This window comes from Acartia tonsa, chromosome 1, assembly GCF_053477335.1.
Source record: "Acartia tonsa isolate MP-2025a chromosome 1, ASM5347733v1, whole genome shotgun sequence".
In the NCBI taxonomy this organism is placed as follows: Eukaryota; Metazoa; Arthropoda; class Copepoda; order Calanoida; family Acartiidae; genus Acartia; species Acartia tonsa.
This window is the reverse complement of record NC_137260.1, coordinates 29,441,878-29,456,422: the sequence shown is the minus strand read 5'-3', so window position 1 is coordinate 29,456,422 and position 14,545 is coordinate 29,441,878. Positions and strand designations below refer to the sequence as shown.

At 31.2% G+C, this 14,545-nt stretch overlaps 1 protein-coding gene across 1 annotated transcript; it reads left to right on the top strand.

Moving 5' to 3' along the window:
• Positions 1-3,557: 3,557 nt before the first annotated feature.
• On the top strand, positions 3,558-13,764 carry LOC145317158 (uncharacterized). Its single transcript, XM_080158095.1, has 11 exons — positions 3,558-3,737; positions 4,584-4,647; positions 5,893-5,947; positions 6,254-6,400; positions 6,908-6,993; positions 8,278-8,350; positions 9,163-9,273; positions 10,592-10,639; positions 11,864-11,983; positions 12,425-12,517; positions 12,859-13,764. Exons 1-11 carry the CDS (start codon positions 3,647-3,649, stop codon positions 12,982-12,984), a joined length of 1,014 nt encoding a protein of 337 aa, XP_080014221.1. The 5' UTR covers positions 3,558-3,646; the 3' UTR covers positions 12,985-13,764.
• The last annotated feature ends 781 nt before the right edge of the window (positions 13,765-14,545 follow it).

Below are 14,545 nucleotides of genomic sequence, written 5' to 3'. Positions count from 1 at the left end.
TTATGAAATAATCCAAACAAAGGCTGGTAAAATCGATCTAATAACTATAAGGTTTATATAGAAATTGCAGTGGCCTGATAATGGTATTCATAATATACGGTGGCTCTACCTCTCATTGTTTCTCTGTTTTACGTCTTTTCTCTCTCACTTGCTTTCTCTCTCCCTCACTGCACACCTGCATTTACACCCACCTCTCACCTAACTTTGATATCCTTTAGTTTACCCACCCCCTTCCCCCAACCATGTGTTCCACCCATTCAGCCTGTAGCGTTGTATCGAAGTATTTAACTTAAGTTTTAATTAACGGATATCATGTTCTGTTTAATCTGTAAACGTCATGATGGGTAAATAAAAAATAATCGTTACTTGAATGCTACTACTGAATCGATTAAGTTCTTTTCTTAACAAAACTTAATTTATGTCTCGGATGAATAAAATATTCTAAAAAAATATTTGCAGTTTCATATGAATATTTTAAGTTACGCACTGCCTTTCTAAGTTGTTGGTTTGGTGTATTGCGACAATTTATCCGCTCCCTACAACTATTTCATAATTAACTATTACAGTACCTGTTCCAGCCGAACTGAATAAAAATTGTTGTGTAATTACTCTGTCCTTTACGACTTTGGGAATTGCTTTTAGTCATTTGCACACCTGCGATACTTCAAAAGTTATTTGATTCAATTGCATGAAGCATACTAAACCATTCATTTCCAATTATTATGAAATTAAAATAACAAATAGTAATTTTATTTAGTGAAAAATAATCTTGTTTAATGCAAAATAGTGAAAAATTCTACTTTATTTCATGGGTGAAATAAAAATTACTAAACAACTACATGCCATAACGCACCTTTTTCTACAACATAAATAAATTAACATATATAATATTATAAAACCGTAAACCACATAACCAGATTGAGCTCGACATTTTAGGAAGGATTAAGATCTCAGTAACAAAAGGAATGAATGACCGGTAGTTTTTAATGAATAACCCTACAGGCATAGTTTGGGTTTAGGCTTTTTTTTGAGGCTATAAAATAGAAAGAGCTGAACCTAGCAAATCATGATCTTAAAACAGAAGCTCAGTGTAGGTTTGTTCAAGTTGCTAGGTGCAAGAAAGAACTAGGATCTTATAAGTTATATAGCTGCTACGCTCCTAGCCTAAAAATACCTAAATCTGAAAATAAATTGGTCTATCACTGGACCTATGTGATGATTTCCTCAAACTAATATGAACCATCAATTTGCTAATTTTTCTTATTAAGATGTAGGGTTTATTAATCTAAATGGTTATTTAAAAGCACGATAGAAAATTTACAGAAATTTAAATCATGTCTTCATTTATATTATATGACAACTAGGATGTCTGACTTTGTGTATATGTGTTTCAGTCTGTTAATTAAGGATATTAAAGTTTATGTGTGTTAAAAGTGTATAATGTCACCAACGCAATGCAGGATTGAAAAATGTACAACTGTCATTTATGAAAGGACGTTTGACAAACTCTGTTTGTAGAGTAGTTGCGCTACTAGAAAAGTAATATTGTCAATGTTTACTAAATGCAGTCATCATCAGAAAAAGATAAAATATTGCTTCTAAAAAAACTTCCTCTTAATTACAACAACAGAAATTTTGCCTCAAATGATATCGTATTATGCTGTTATGCTATGTAAGAAAATTTATTATAGAAATCACTAAAAGTGACTCATTTAACTGCCATTGATTTTTCTGCTGTTTGTATAAGCAAAGGTTTTTCAGTCCGCCCATACTTAACAGAAAACTAGTATGATTAATTTGGTCATGAGCTATCTATTTCAAACATTTGACGAGGGTTCCTGTAACTATTAAGTATGCCCGATAAACATAGAAACATTGTAATCTTAGCATAAAATCTTTCTGTAAATTGTTTTTAATAGAAAATAATTATCTTGTAAAATGATGAATTCAAAGATGTTTAAGAATAATTTTATAAGCGCTACATCCTTATATTTACTTTTAAAATGTGAGGTGGTTAAAATTGAGTATCCTTCGTCCATGAAACTTATATCGAAATTATGTTCAGTTACTTCATCATTAAAAGCTCAGTTGTTATTCTATGAATGTTTAAATTCGAATGACCGATCATCTGATTTGTTAAACTCCTATTTTAAGGATATAATTATTCTTATCTATTATAAAACAAGGATGACAACATTCATAAAAGCGAAGCTCTGAAATGGTATGACAGACGAACATTAACTCTTGTAGAGTGGCAGAACTGAATATACAAAATATGAATATATAAATTTACAAAATTATACGTAAATTTGTTGCAAAACTTATTAAATACAGGATTCTGTTTAAGGACATACTGACATTTTTAGGACTTGATTATAGAGATGCTTCGCTCAAAATATTGTACCTCATTGTAATATGAATCAGAAATCCAAAAATCAGGTCAATTGGATGATTTTATCACATAAAAACCTGATGTTAAAAAAGTAAAAAAATCAACATGTTTAAAATGGACGTACGGACATTCTGGTAACGAAAAAAGAGTTGCTACGCTTTCTAAATCGTACCTAACTACTACAGGAATCACCATGCAAAGTCGGACAATCGATAGGACAATTCTAACATGCCTAAATTAACGAAAAAAGTTATCCGTTACGGACTGACGGACTGACTGACCGACCCTAATTATAGAAAAGCTTTACTTTTAAAAAGAAAGGAAAGTTTAGTTCCAGTGTACTTTATATCTATAATAGTGAATTGGTGTGCTTAACAAAGATTAAATTTCGTGTTAGTTTTCAAAACAACATCATTCTTAGTTCTAATGATAAAATAACAGTTTTAGCGTGTTTTTTTTAGATTTATTACATCACTTTTTTATATTAGCATAATCATATATCATAATCTATATTTAGCTATTTGTAGCTGGTATATTATTAGAGAAAATAATCTTATTAGATACCAATATTAATATATTTTGGATATTTTAAAGATTTTATTTGTTTGTTTGTTTGGACATGATATTTCATGACAAGGTGTATAATAGTGTAGGTTAGTAGTAAGTCATCAATACTTCTATAGCTCAGTCCTGCCAAGCTTTCTTCTTGTAGTATATAATGCATTATTTGTGTTTGTTATAGTTACTGTTTTGTATAGGCATTTTAATATAGGATTATATTTGCAATTTTTATTTTTATTTATTTTAACAATATAAAAATAAATGGTTTCTTACCTGAGAAATAAGTATTTGTGATCTTTGTTGGTGGCCTTTTTTGTCTAATCCTATATGACTTTTGTCTTGAAGTGTGCATTATTCTTGGTAATACTAAGGCATTGTCTCTATCTTACTACTAATGTCGATTTAACTTTATGACTCGCACACGGCGTTGCCTCGCATCTTACTATTTCGGATTTCTGTTGGCTTAAAGGTAAAACCAGGAATAAGAGACCAGGATTCTGACAAACAATTCTAAGTGAAAATTTCCTTCAATCCACCTCCTTCTTTACACTCGTCTCCTTCTTACCAACTTCCCTCTAATCACACGCAAAACAAGTGTCACGCCAACATTACGCCAAATATCTAAATGTTCAGCAATTTCAAATGGAATTAATTTGCTAAATGACGAGATGACTAATTTTTCCTAGACTAGAAATGGATACAAAAACTCCGAAAGAGAGATTATTGATAAGTTTGAGGAAGGGAAATGCAGAAAAAGTTGCAGCTATCATTAAACAATTTCCAGGTATCATCAAAATTAATTTACAAGTTACTCTTGTCGGTCAGTCTGTTGCAGTCTTGTCCGTATTGATTTTTCATTTACTTCTCTTCCTAACTATCTCATTGTTCTCTTTTGCTGCCCGAGTTCATTTTTACCCGACTTTCATGGCTATTTTTGGGACCCTGGCATTTTTTCAACCAGCAGATATGCTTTTAGATTAGTTGTCAATACACATACATATCTGCCATAAATAAATAAAAATTTAAAGTATCTACCATGCCAACACCGGCAATTCTAACAAAATCACCAAATTTTTTACTCTCATAGCAATACAAAGACGGACAAAACGATGTGTAAAGGTGATGTATATTGGACATATGAATCTTTACCAAATATTTCGGCTATTATATCTTAAATAGAAGCCAAGAAGACAAGGTTTCCGTCTTACAGACAGACGGGAGGTGGATGGAAGGACAAAGTGAATTATAGAACAACTTCGCTAACAGGAATCCTTATACTAAAAAACAGGATGTCTGTCTGTGTGTTTGTATGCTTGTACCGAAGGATCTCGATAACCGCTGAACTGATATGATTCTCCTTTACAAGGTAGCTTCTCATAGGTCCTGGAAAAGTTTATAACTATTTTGGGGTAGGGTACCACCACCCTCCCAAGAGAAATCACAAAAAATAAAAAATAAATTTTAATTAAAGGGACTTGAACGCAACGTTGCAAGTTATTGTTGAGAATTGAAAGTAACCTAGATATGTTTCGTATTATCTAAAAAAGAAAAAAAAGCATATAAAGTGCTACTAGAGGCCTGTAGGGGCGTAGCCGCTAGTAACATAAATAAAACACTAATACATATTTAGAAGAACTTAGCCCAGACATAGACGCGGACTCTGCAGAAAATAAACTTCTACACAGAGCTGCAAGGTAAAGAGAACAAAAACATTTATGTATAAAAATAGCGCAGCAATAGCAGTTAAAGGATTTTATTTTGATTCATTATTAGTGGGGATTTCAAGAAATAAAAAAAGGGGTGAGCAAAGGAACACAGTAATAGTGTCTGACTGATTATGACGTAACAAAAAAATTAGCCAATGAAAGGCCACTATAAATTTTACCATTGGTCAATAACGGCCTCTCATTGGCTAATTTTTTTTTGTTACGTCATAATCAGTCAGACACTATTACTGTGTTCTTAGCAAAGCAAAGTGGATACTCACAGCTTCTTAAAGTTTGAGTTGATGTATTGAAATAAGGTCTTAAAGTCTATTTTACTGACGGTCAGAAGGTGGTAGGGGGTCTGACGGAAATACCCTAATTATAGACTAGCTAGCTATAAAAACAGATATGGTTACAATTCCTTTAAATTTGAGCAATTGTTATTTCATTGTCTTTTAGTAAGTAAAATTTCTAATTAATTTGCTTCCCATGAAAATGAGGAATACAATTGAAATAAATTTTTAAGAAACTATAGGAATCTGTTAATTAAATACTGAAAATACGACAAAGATAGAGTAGGTTATTAATACAGATTTGAAAAATTAAGAAATTTCTGAATTTATTGAAAATATCTACATATTGTACAACAATATTTTCAGGAATTGGAAAGGAATTGTTCCTTATCTTAATTTTCTCAACAATCCCTAAATTCAACTAGGATAAAAATATTTGAAAACTTTTTCTTACGTTGTTCTATCATTGTCCTATTTCAAAATACAGACTTGACGTTAATTATTTAAAAGAAATTAATAAAAATACCATTTCATAACGAAACTTTAAAAGTAAAAAAAAATTAATTACTTTCTATTAATTAATTGAAAGTTTCGCGGGAAATTGATATAAATTTAATCTTTTTAATTCTAAAGATTAAGATAATGAATGTGTCGCAGGTTAAGAACTTGTATTTACTTCTTTTAAACCCAATATATTTACATTAGAAAAAATTCTTTTTCAAAGTGATAACCTATTTAAATCGACGTTTTTGAGGTCCATTTCACAACTTATTATGACGTAATACTACTTATAAAAAAAGAATGACCTTATAAGAGTTTGTTATAACCTGTAATCACTTGACTCCAAATTAACAGCTCTTATAGCCATAAATAATTTTTTTTTTCTTACTGAGATAACATAGTTGGACAAAAATTATACATCAATAATTAATTATTTTAGGTACGGACATGCCTCTGTTATACAAACACTTTTGAATCTTGGAGCCAACTCACAGGCAAGCCTTTGTTACGGGGGGGGGGGGGATACAACATCTCAAAAGGGGGACGGGTAGGTAATTCAACAATAGGGATGGTTGGGGTTAGGAGAAAGGTTCAAATAAAATATTTAAAGTTCATCTAAATTGTAAATATTAAAATCTAAGGACTTAGATACATTATAACTTTTTTGGTTTCAGAGATTTTTAGGATCAAACTTTATTAGGGATGTAAAAGGTATCAAATATTTTTTTAATCTGCATGGGTGCTGTGTTTGTTTAAGAGGACTTTTTAACACTTTTTATTCTAATTATATTTATTTGCAGGCTACAAACAAATTTGGTATGACTCCGCTACACCACGCGGCTGTCCATGGATCCTCAGAGGTTATCGTGTGCCTGCTGAAGGGAGGCTGCCCTGTAAATCAGCCAGATAATGCCGGGCGTCTCCCACTTCATTGGACTGCTACTAAGGTAAGATAAGAATTAAGTCCACAAATTCAGGTGAAACTGCATTTTTTTCAAATATGATTTAACAGCGACTACTAAACCTTGAATATATTATTCTTTTACGCTGTTGCCTCAGTAGTGAAATAATTAACCAAAACTTAAAATGATAATTACGATAGCAGATTTTTAAAGAATAGAATTCAGGACAAAAAATGATGGTTTGATTTAAATAAAAGTAAAAAAACTGTTTTTTGGGATGAATTAATTGGCGTACTAATAGCCTATAACCAGGAATAAGGTATAACTAACAAGGTAAATAAACATAAAATAATATTTGGGGGGCTAATGGAGAGGTCATCAATATTATTATGTGTTGCCTCCCAACGACAGCTGAAAAACACGTATAGGTTTGGTTATTTCTTTCCGAATTAATTTCGTTATTGGTATAAGCTGGCCTATGTCTACCCTTGGATAATCATAGACTCCCCTTTCTTTATAAATCATTACTTGAAAACCCCTTTATTGTTGTAGGGTCATGTAGAGGGTGCTCTGGAGTTGCTAAATGGGGGAGCAGATGCTACTGGATCGGATAAGGAGGGTTTCACCCCTCTTCATAGGTAAAACTATATCATGATTGTAGATTTCTTACTACAACCAATAATCTGAGGCTTTCCTATGAAATTACCGACTTCAGCAATGGGAATAATACACGAATACAATACAAGGTCTTCAGTAACCTTTCCAGATCTGCTTTTTTAAAAGATTCCCCTGATTGTTGAGTATCTTCTACTCTATGATATTTACATTGTCTATCTGTCCATCTGTAGTGCTATACAGATATTAAAGGTCTAAAGAGGAAATCTAAGTTTTTTGGTGATTAATTTGTCTTTCAGGTTGTGCAGAATTTATTTATATTGCAATATATCTTAAGTTTTTAATGATGCGTCACATATGGATGTTGTTATCCTTATTTTGAATAAAGATATATAGTAAAATATGAGAAACTAAAGTTTATTGATCTTTCTACATATAGTACTTAGTTCATTAGTAAATAAAAAGTATTTTTTCTAAAATAATTTCACTCCTAAAACAAATTATGTGAAAAGTCTGAAGAAAATAAGGAAAAGGTAACAAAAAATGAATGTAAATAACAGGGATAATAATTTCCATATAGATGATATAAATATGACCCTGTGAAAGCTATTCCCATTCTGTTTAAGTTTTATAATTTTAAGTCGACTATATAGCTTTTTAAAAAGAGAAAAATGACGATCATATTTTTACATTATTTATGTCGACTCATAGAGTCGACATAAATAATTTATTTAGATAATAATACAGACTGGCATGCTTTACAACTTTTAATTTATAAATTATGTATAAAGTAACTAAATGACATACTCACCCAGGTTATATAAAATTTCCTCTTTAAAATTGTATGTATAAACATTTTGTAAATAGAATGTTTGTAGGATAAGTTTATAAAATTAAATTACATGGGATGGTAACAAAATTAGATTCATACACTTAAGAATAAACTCTAGAATTCAAAATGTCCGCCCGTTCATCTGCAAGAACTGTTAACTAGAGCACAAAGGGGGTGGGGTAAAGGAGTGAAACCTTTTTTGCTTTTAAGAAAATAGTTAATATGATTAATATTGTTTTTGCTCGAACGTTAAAGTAAGATAACTGAAGTTATTACACCTAAATAGTACTTTTAATAGTTAAATAATAATTTTGTGGCTGAACAATTAAATTTGACAAAAATGTTGTATACAATTAACTTAAATTTGTACTATATTTATGAATTACTTTTTTATCATAAGATTAGAGGCTTTGTTCCTTGCCTCACCCCAAGTGATTAAAATCTTGCACTGTCCCATCCCTGTATTTGTAATTAGATGTGCACAAGAAGAACCAGAGGAAAGCACCCCGGCACAGCAACAACTACAAGACCAACAGGGAGTCTCACAGGTACATAGACGTGTTATCAGGTGTTATCATGTCGAAAGTATTTAGTAATGATGGCATTAGATTGTCTAAATGTCAGCAAAGATCAATCGTTATTAAAGTAATTATAGTATTATCAAAAAATATTTCAAACATAGCATTTCCATTGTCGATATTTTGTCAGTCACAGCCACTTTTTTAGTCGACATAACCCCTAGAAATTGTATGTCGATATAATGCCAACAATTTTGACGGAGATTAATATGTTGACTATGTCAAAACTGCTGACATTCGATATTCAATCTCAAGGTTTTATGTCGACTATATGTTTATGTAAACTTAATAACGACTCAGTTTTTTGACAGGGATAGATAAATTCATAAATATATTGATTTTAAAAGATTGGAGAATAATATTGAAATTTATTTTGTCTTCATGTAATTTGAGTCAAAAACATTATTTGAGATAAAAATATTCTATAGACAGTAGCTTTTTAATTAAACAAAGATCATGTTTCTTAATTTTTCCTTTTCTGCAAAAAAGAAATAATTTTATCATTGTTTCAGAAGAACGAAACTTAAGGTGTATTTTAGAATGTTTACTTTATTTACTCCCTATCTTCCCTTTTGGGATAGGGCTTCTTTCATAAGAAGAGTAGCCCCCCCCCCCCCTGATATTTTTTTCATTAGTAGCAAAGCATTTTAAATGGCAAGATATCTATAAAAAGAATTTTGCAGCAAAACAGAAACTGTCATTTATAGAAAAGCTTTGCTTTAAAAAAGAATTGTAGAAGATCTGCTTAAAAACTAATATAATTTTCTATTTTTGTTTTGAAGGAGGAAGAAATGGCGAAACTGGAAAGGAAAAAAGAACAAGAACGCCACAAAGCAGAACTGGCGGCAGAATTGTTAAAAAGAGGAGCCAATGTAGCAGCTGAGGAAAGTAAGGTAAGTCTTGAAAAAATGAGGAGTTCGAACATTCTAAAACCAGGTTTTAATATGGTACCAACTGCTGATTTAACAGTATCTAATGGAGTTATATTACATACTTAATTAATTCAAGTTTTATCATTTAATCCCTCCCCCCCCCAAAAAAAAAAAATCAGGCATTTTCCATTTTTACCCTCCGTTTATCCTTGGATCATAAGGGATAAGACAATAAAAAATAAATTGATTTACATCCTCAATAATGCTGGACAAAATTAACACTCCTGTAAATTAAAATTATTAGTTTAAAAGTTAGAACACTACTAGTTTGAACCAACCAATCAACATTTGATAAGCGTCATTTAGTAGAAGAATAAGAGAACGTTTTTATAAAAACTTAGAGAACCAGGTAAAGTTACAGTTCTATGACCACTTACTCCCTGCCGTTTGTCCATTTTTCCTAAGAACTATTGTAGTAATGTGCAATATAAAAATGTGAGTTATTTCATTAGTCTCTATCAGAAAGAGATATTCCATCTGAAAAAAACTTTCATGCCTTTCATGAATATTAATACAAAATGTATTTTTATCTCCCTGTTAGTGCAAAATATAATTCTGCAATTGTTATCAACAGAGGAAATATCACAGAAAAACTTTTTTATGTCATTTTTTCCTTATGAGGATAAATCCTTTCTTGGAAAATATGTTGTATGTATTAAAGAATCTTAACTATCTTGTAAACGTTTGTGGACAAATAAAAGAGAATTCTTGTTTACTACGTTTATTCCAGCTGTATTGTACCTTTGTTTATGGCAAGTTTGATTTTTAGTTCAGAGCAGGATTTAAGCCGTTTATGGGTTTAGGTCAAACTTTTAAAATAAATAATAAAAAATTTGTCCTCTCTCTAGAGACTAGGGTCGCATTTTCTAGTATGAAATGTTTTCGTAGGATCCAATGAAAATAAATCTCTTTTAAGTAAAACTTCTAAAGGCGTATTAATAAAATGTGGAAAATTGATTCTCAGTAGCCTTTGCTTTGATATAAATATGTTAATATTGAAAATCTATGCTAATGAAAGGGTTGTTTAGTAAACGGAACAAAATACCTGTACAAGATATCACATAGGTAGATATAAAATGTAAATTGCACAATAACATTCAGACTTCAAACTAAACATTTGTTTTGCTATTTCTCCTTATACAATTGGACACAAAGAAGAACGATGCTTGTCCGCCTGTCTGTCATAACTGCTAGAAATATACTTTAAATTTAAAATGAACCAATCACGTGTGCATACACTAAAATGTGTCAAAACTAAAATATTTATGTAATTTTTTAGGGGAATCAGACACCACTTCACCTAGCTGCTATGAACGGAATGACAGTGGTAAGTTTGATTTTATGCGTGTATAAAGAGGACAAGTAACAATTTCTATCCGCACGTCGTCGGGGAGATGATAGGTTCGAATCTCGGCTCAACTCCACGTTATAATTTAGTGTTTGGACAGAAAAGGAGACATTTGCTCCCCTTAGTTATCTTGGGTTGTTGGACCTGGCGTTTGAGTGTCATGGTCAGCATCCCCGCCCGTATGAGGTTCCTCCTCCCTTTCTTTTTTTGGAGGGGAGAGTCTAAAATCAAGGGGAAAGTAACAGAAGTATTTACTAGAGAATAGAGTAGAGATGGAGTCCTTATCTTTAGTTTAATATTTCTATGTAGCATAAGTATTACTAGAGAATAGAGTAGAGATGGATATAATATAACAGACAGTCCTTATCTATAGTTTAATATTTCTAGGTAGCAGAAGTATTACTAGAGAATAGAGTAGAGATGGATATAATATAACAGACAGTCCTTATCTATAGTTTAATATTTCTAGGTAGCAAAAGTATTACTAGAGAATAGAGTAGAGATGGATATAATATAACAGACAGTCCTTATCTATAGTTTAATATTTCTAGGTAGCAGAAGTATTACTAGAGAATGGAGCAGAGATGGATATAATATGACAGACAGTCCTTATCTATAGTTTAATATTTCTAGGTAGCAGAAGTATTACTAGAGAATAGAGCAGAGATGGATATTATATAACAGACAGTCCTTATCTATAGTTTAATATTTCTAGGTAGCAGAAGTATTACTAGAGAATAGAGCAGAGATGGATATTATATAACAGACAGTCCTTATCTATAGTTTAATATTTCTAGGTAGCAGAAGTATTACTAGAGAATAGAGCAGAGATGGATATTATATAACAGACAGTCCTTATCTATAGTTTAATATTTCTAGGTAGCAGAAGTATTACTAGAGAATAGAGCAGAGATGGATATTATATAACAGACAGTCCTTATCTATAGTTTAATATTTCTCGTATTCATTCGAATCCGGTGGATAGGAACCGGTTCTCATCCATACGAAAAAACTTTGTCTATCATCGTATTATATCCAGCTTTCTACCAATATAGAAATGTACAATCATAAGATTAAAACTAGTTTTTTTAGCCCGTGCCTTCGGCAACTCGGGGCTAAAAAAACTAGTTTTAATCTTATAATTGTACATTCTATATCCGCGGAAAGCGGTTTATAATACGATGAAAGAAATAACTATTCTAGGTAGCAGAAGTATTACTGGAGAATGGAGCAGAGATGGATAAGATGAATAAAATAGGACAGACAGCCCTTATTTATGCCTGTATAGAAAAGCATGTTGATATGGCCAAACTTTTATTAAAGGTAACTCTTGATAATAAAAGCGAGGAGAATAACTTAAAAATTTTAAATCTAGGCTTTTTTCAGAATCCACCTATCGATTAGACCTCATATTAGGATTTCTGTAACAAAAAGGAAGATTGAGAAGTTTGAAAAATTGAAAGGGGTAGTTGACCCCTCCCCCTCCTCTTTATCCAATTCTTTTTAAAAGAAAAGTAAAAATTTCAAGGGGGATATTTTTCTAGGGGTGTACTCTGTTAGGAGGATGAAGGTACCCTCCCCTGAAATGGTTAAAAACCTTCTAGTGGGCTATAGAAAGCTTTAATGTAAGGGAGAACCATGACGGTTCAGCAGAAAAAGAAAAACATCTTTTTATGGTGTACCAATTGTTTTATTAAAATAATCCCTTGGGTTTAGACTCTCACTTACTCTTTTCTATTTAACTATAAATATATTTTATTTTAGTATGGAGCTAATCCGTGTATTGGAAATCCTTTACATTGGGATTGGGCACCTCTACACTGGGCTGCTTTGTCTGATAATAAACAATTAGTTCAGGTATAGTTAATAATACCAAACATACTCTATAATTATGAGTTTTTTTAACAAAATAATTTTATGTATAACCATGAATAACATCTAATTTTAGTCCTGTGAATATAAAATTTTAAATGTAATGTTTAAATTTGTATTATTTGTAATCAAAAAAGTTGGTTCCCCTAACAAAAGGTTATGCATAAGTTAGTTAGGGGCCATGATTCAGGAATTAATTCAACTTAAAAGTACCGAAAAATTAGGATATTTGTCGGAAAAAAACGGGTTTTAGGATGAAGCTTTAGGAAAGTGGCTGCCAACAAACAACAGCTATATTAATTTTACTACAAACCTTAAATGTTTAGGTGATATTGGATGGAGGTGGAAGGAATTCTCCTGACAAAGCAGGCAGGACTCCAGCAGTGCTCGCTGAAGAACATGAGAAATTAAATGTTTTGAATATGCTGCAAGCCTTGCCAGTAGTTAAGTGAATTTCATAAATGCAACTGTATCTTAAATCTGATGACACTTTTGTATTTCATGGACACAGGGAAATGTTAAATGAGATAAATAATTCTACTAACCTCTGTCTATTTAATTGTATAATATGCAATTAAAACCTAACAATTCTTTTAGCTTTAATTAATATTTTCTGTAATTTGCTGCAAATTAACTTCGTCATGTACTATGTATTGTACAATGTAATTGTACATTATCAATAAATGCAAGAAAAAAGCACAAAAAAAATATTTTTCTAAATATTTGCATTTATGAATATTTATTTTTCTAGCTATTTGACTACTTATTCTGCTTGAAAATGTGTGTTGATTTATTTTTGCTATTTAAATAAAGTTATTATTTATGAAAAAATGGAATTTAGGAAAAAATTACCATTTTAAGGGAGAAGACAGTGAACGATCAAGTTGTAATTTAAAAATTTTGAAGCCAACGAATTGCAGAACTATCTTATAACCTTTTTTGTCAGTAAAACTTACTTTTCAATATCCTCTCCCTCCCTACTAATTGAAGTATTTTGTTGTTAAATACGTTGACAACCTGTAAATATGTAATGCACCTGGATGACACCTCAAAGATTGTGATTTTGATATCTTCACATAAACTGCTAGTCTTAATGTAAGTTCTAAGTCTTTCTATCATAAAATATCATATTTTTTTTATGATGTAGTATTATGAAGAGACGATTTTTTGAACTAACCACTTTATGTATTTAATTTATGTATAGATTTACACAAATAAAATATTATTCTTGACCATTAGTTTATTTTATACAAATTAAATCAGCTAACCAATGTTAAAACTATAGAGGTATCATAAAACAAGGTGTAAAGGAAATTAATTTAAAAGCTTTCTTTCATTTTCTATCCCAAATATTTGTAAATCTTAAGCCGTACCTTCGATCACTTCTCCCATGATTTGAATAGAACACAAATTTGATAAAGGGTAAAAGTATAACTGTTATCAAGGTTGATTATAGGCATAGTATAACTAAGCACATATTTAAACACAGTTTGACCTAATAATCGCCTTTGACTGGAATCTTACTTACAACTTTACGCAATATTGTGAAAGCTACTTATCCCTCTTTAAATCCATATACGGGATAAATGAGACGGAAAGATTCACCATGGAAAGAAATATTATGAGGAACTGCATTTAGTAGATTCCAAGGGCTTTAATAGTTATTTCTTGCATCGTATTATAAAGAGCTTTCCGCGGATATAAACTGTACAATTATAAGATTAAAACCAGTTTTTTAGCCCCGAGATGCCGGGCTAAAAAAAAAATGGTTTCAATCTTATGATTGTATGTTTTTATATTCGTAGATAACTGAATATAATACAATGCTAGACATAGTTTTTTCGTATGGATGAGAACCGGTTCTCATGACAAGTTAGAAACTGAGCTGGCCTACTGGAAGGAGCAAGATTCATGGAACCGTCAAGAAGTCAAGAGGGTGCGCGAAAGGATCGATCGCCTATCTAAAGAGCTGACCAACATGTATTACAGGGCCAAGACTGCCAAAAAGGAACG

Coding starts and splice junctions, on each gene's coding strand:
- LOC145317158 (XM_080158095.1), top strand. CDS start 3,647: ATGGATACAAAAACTCCGAAAGAGAGATTATTGATAAGTTTGAGGAAG. Junction 5,948..6,253: donor ATCTTGGAGCCAACTCACAG/GCAAGCCTTTGT, acceptor ATTTATTTGCAG/GCTACAAACAAATTTGGTAT. Junction 10,640..11,863: donor CTATGAACGGAATGACAGTG/GTAAGTTTGATT, acceptor TAACTATTCTAG/GTAGCAGAAGTATTACTGGA.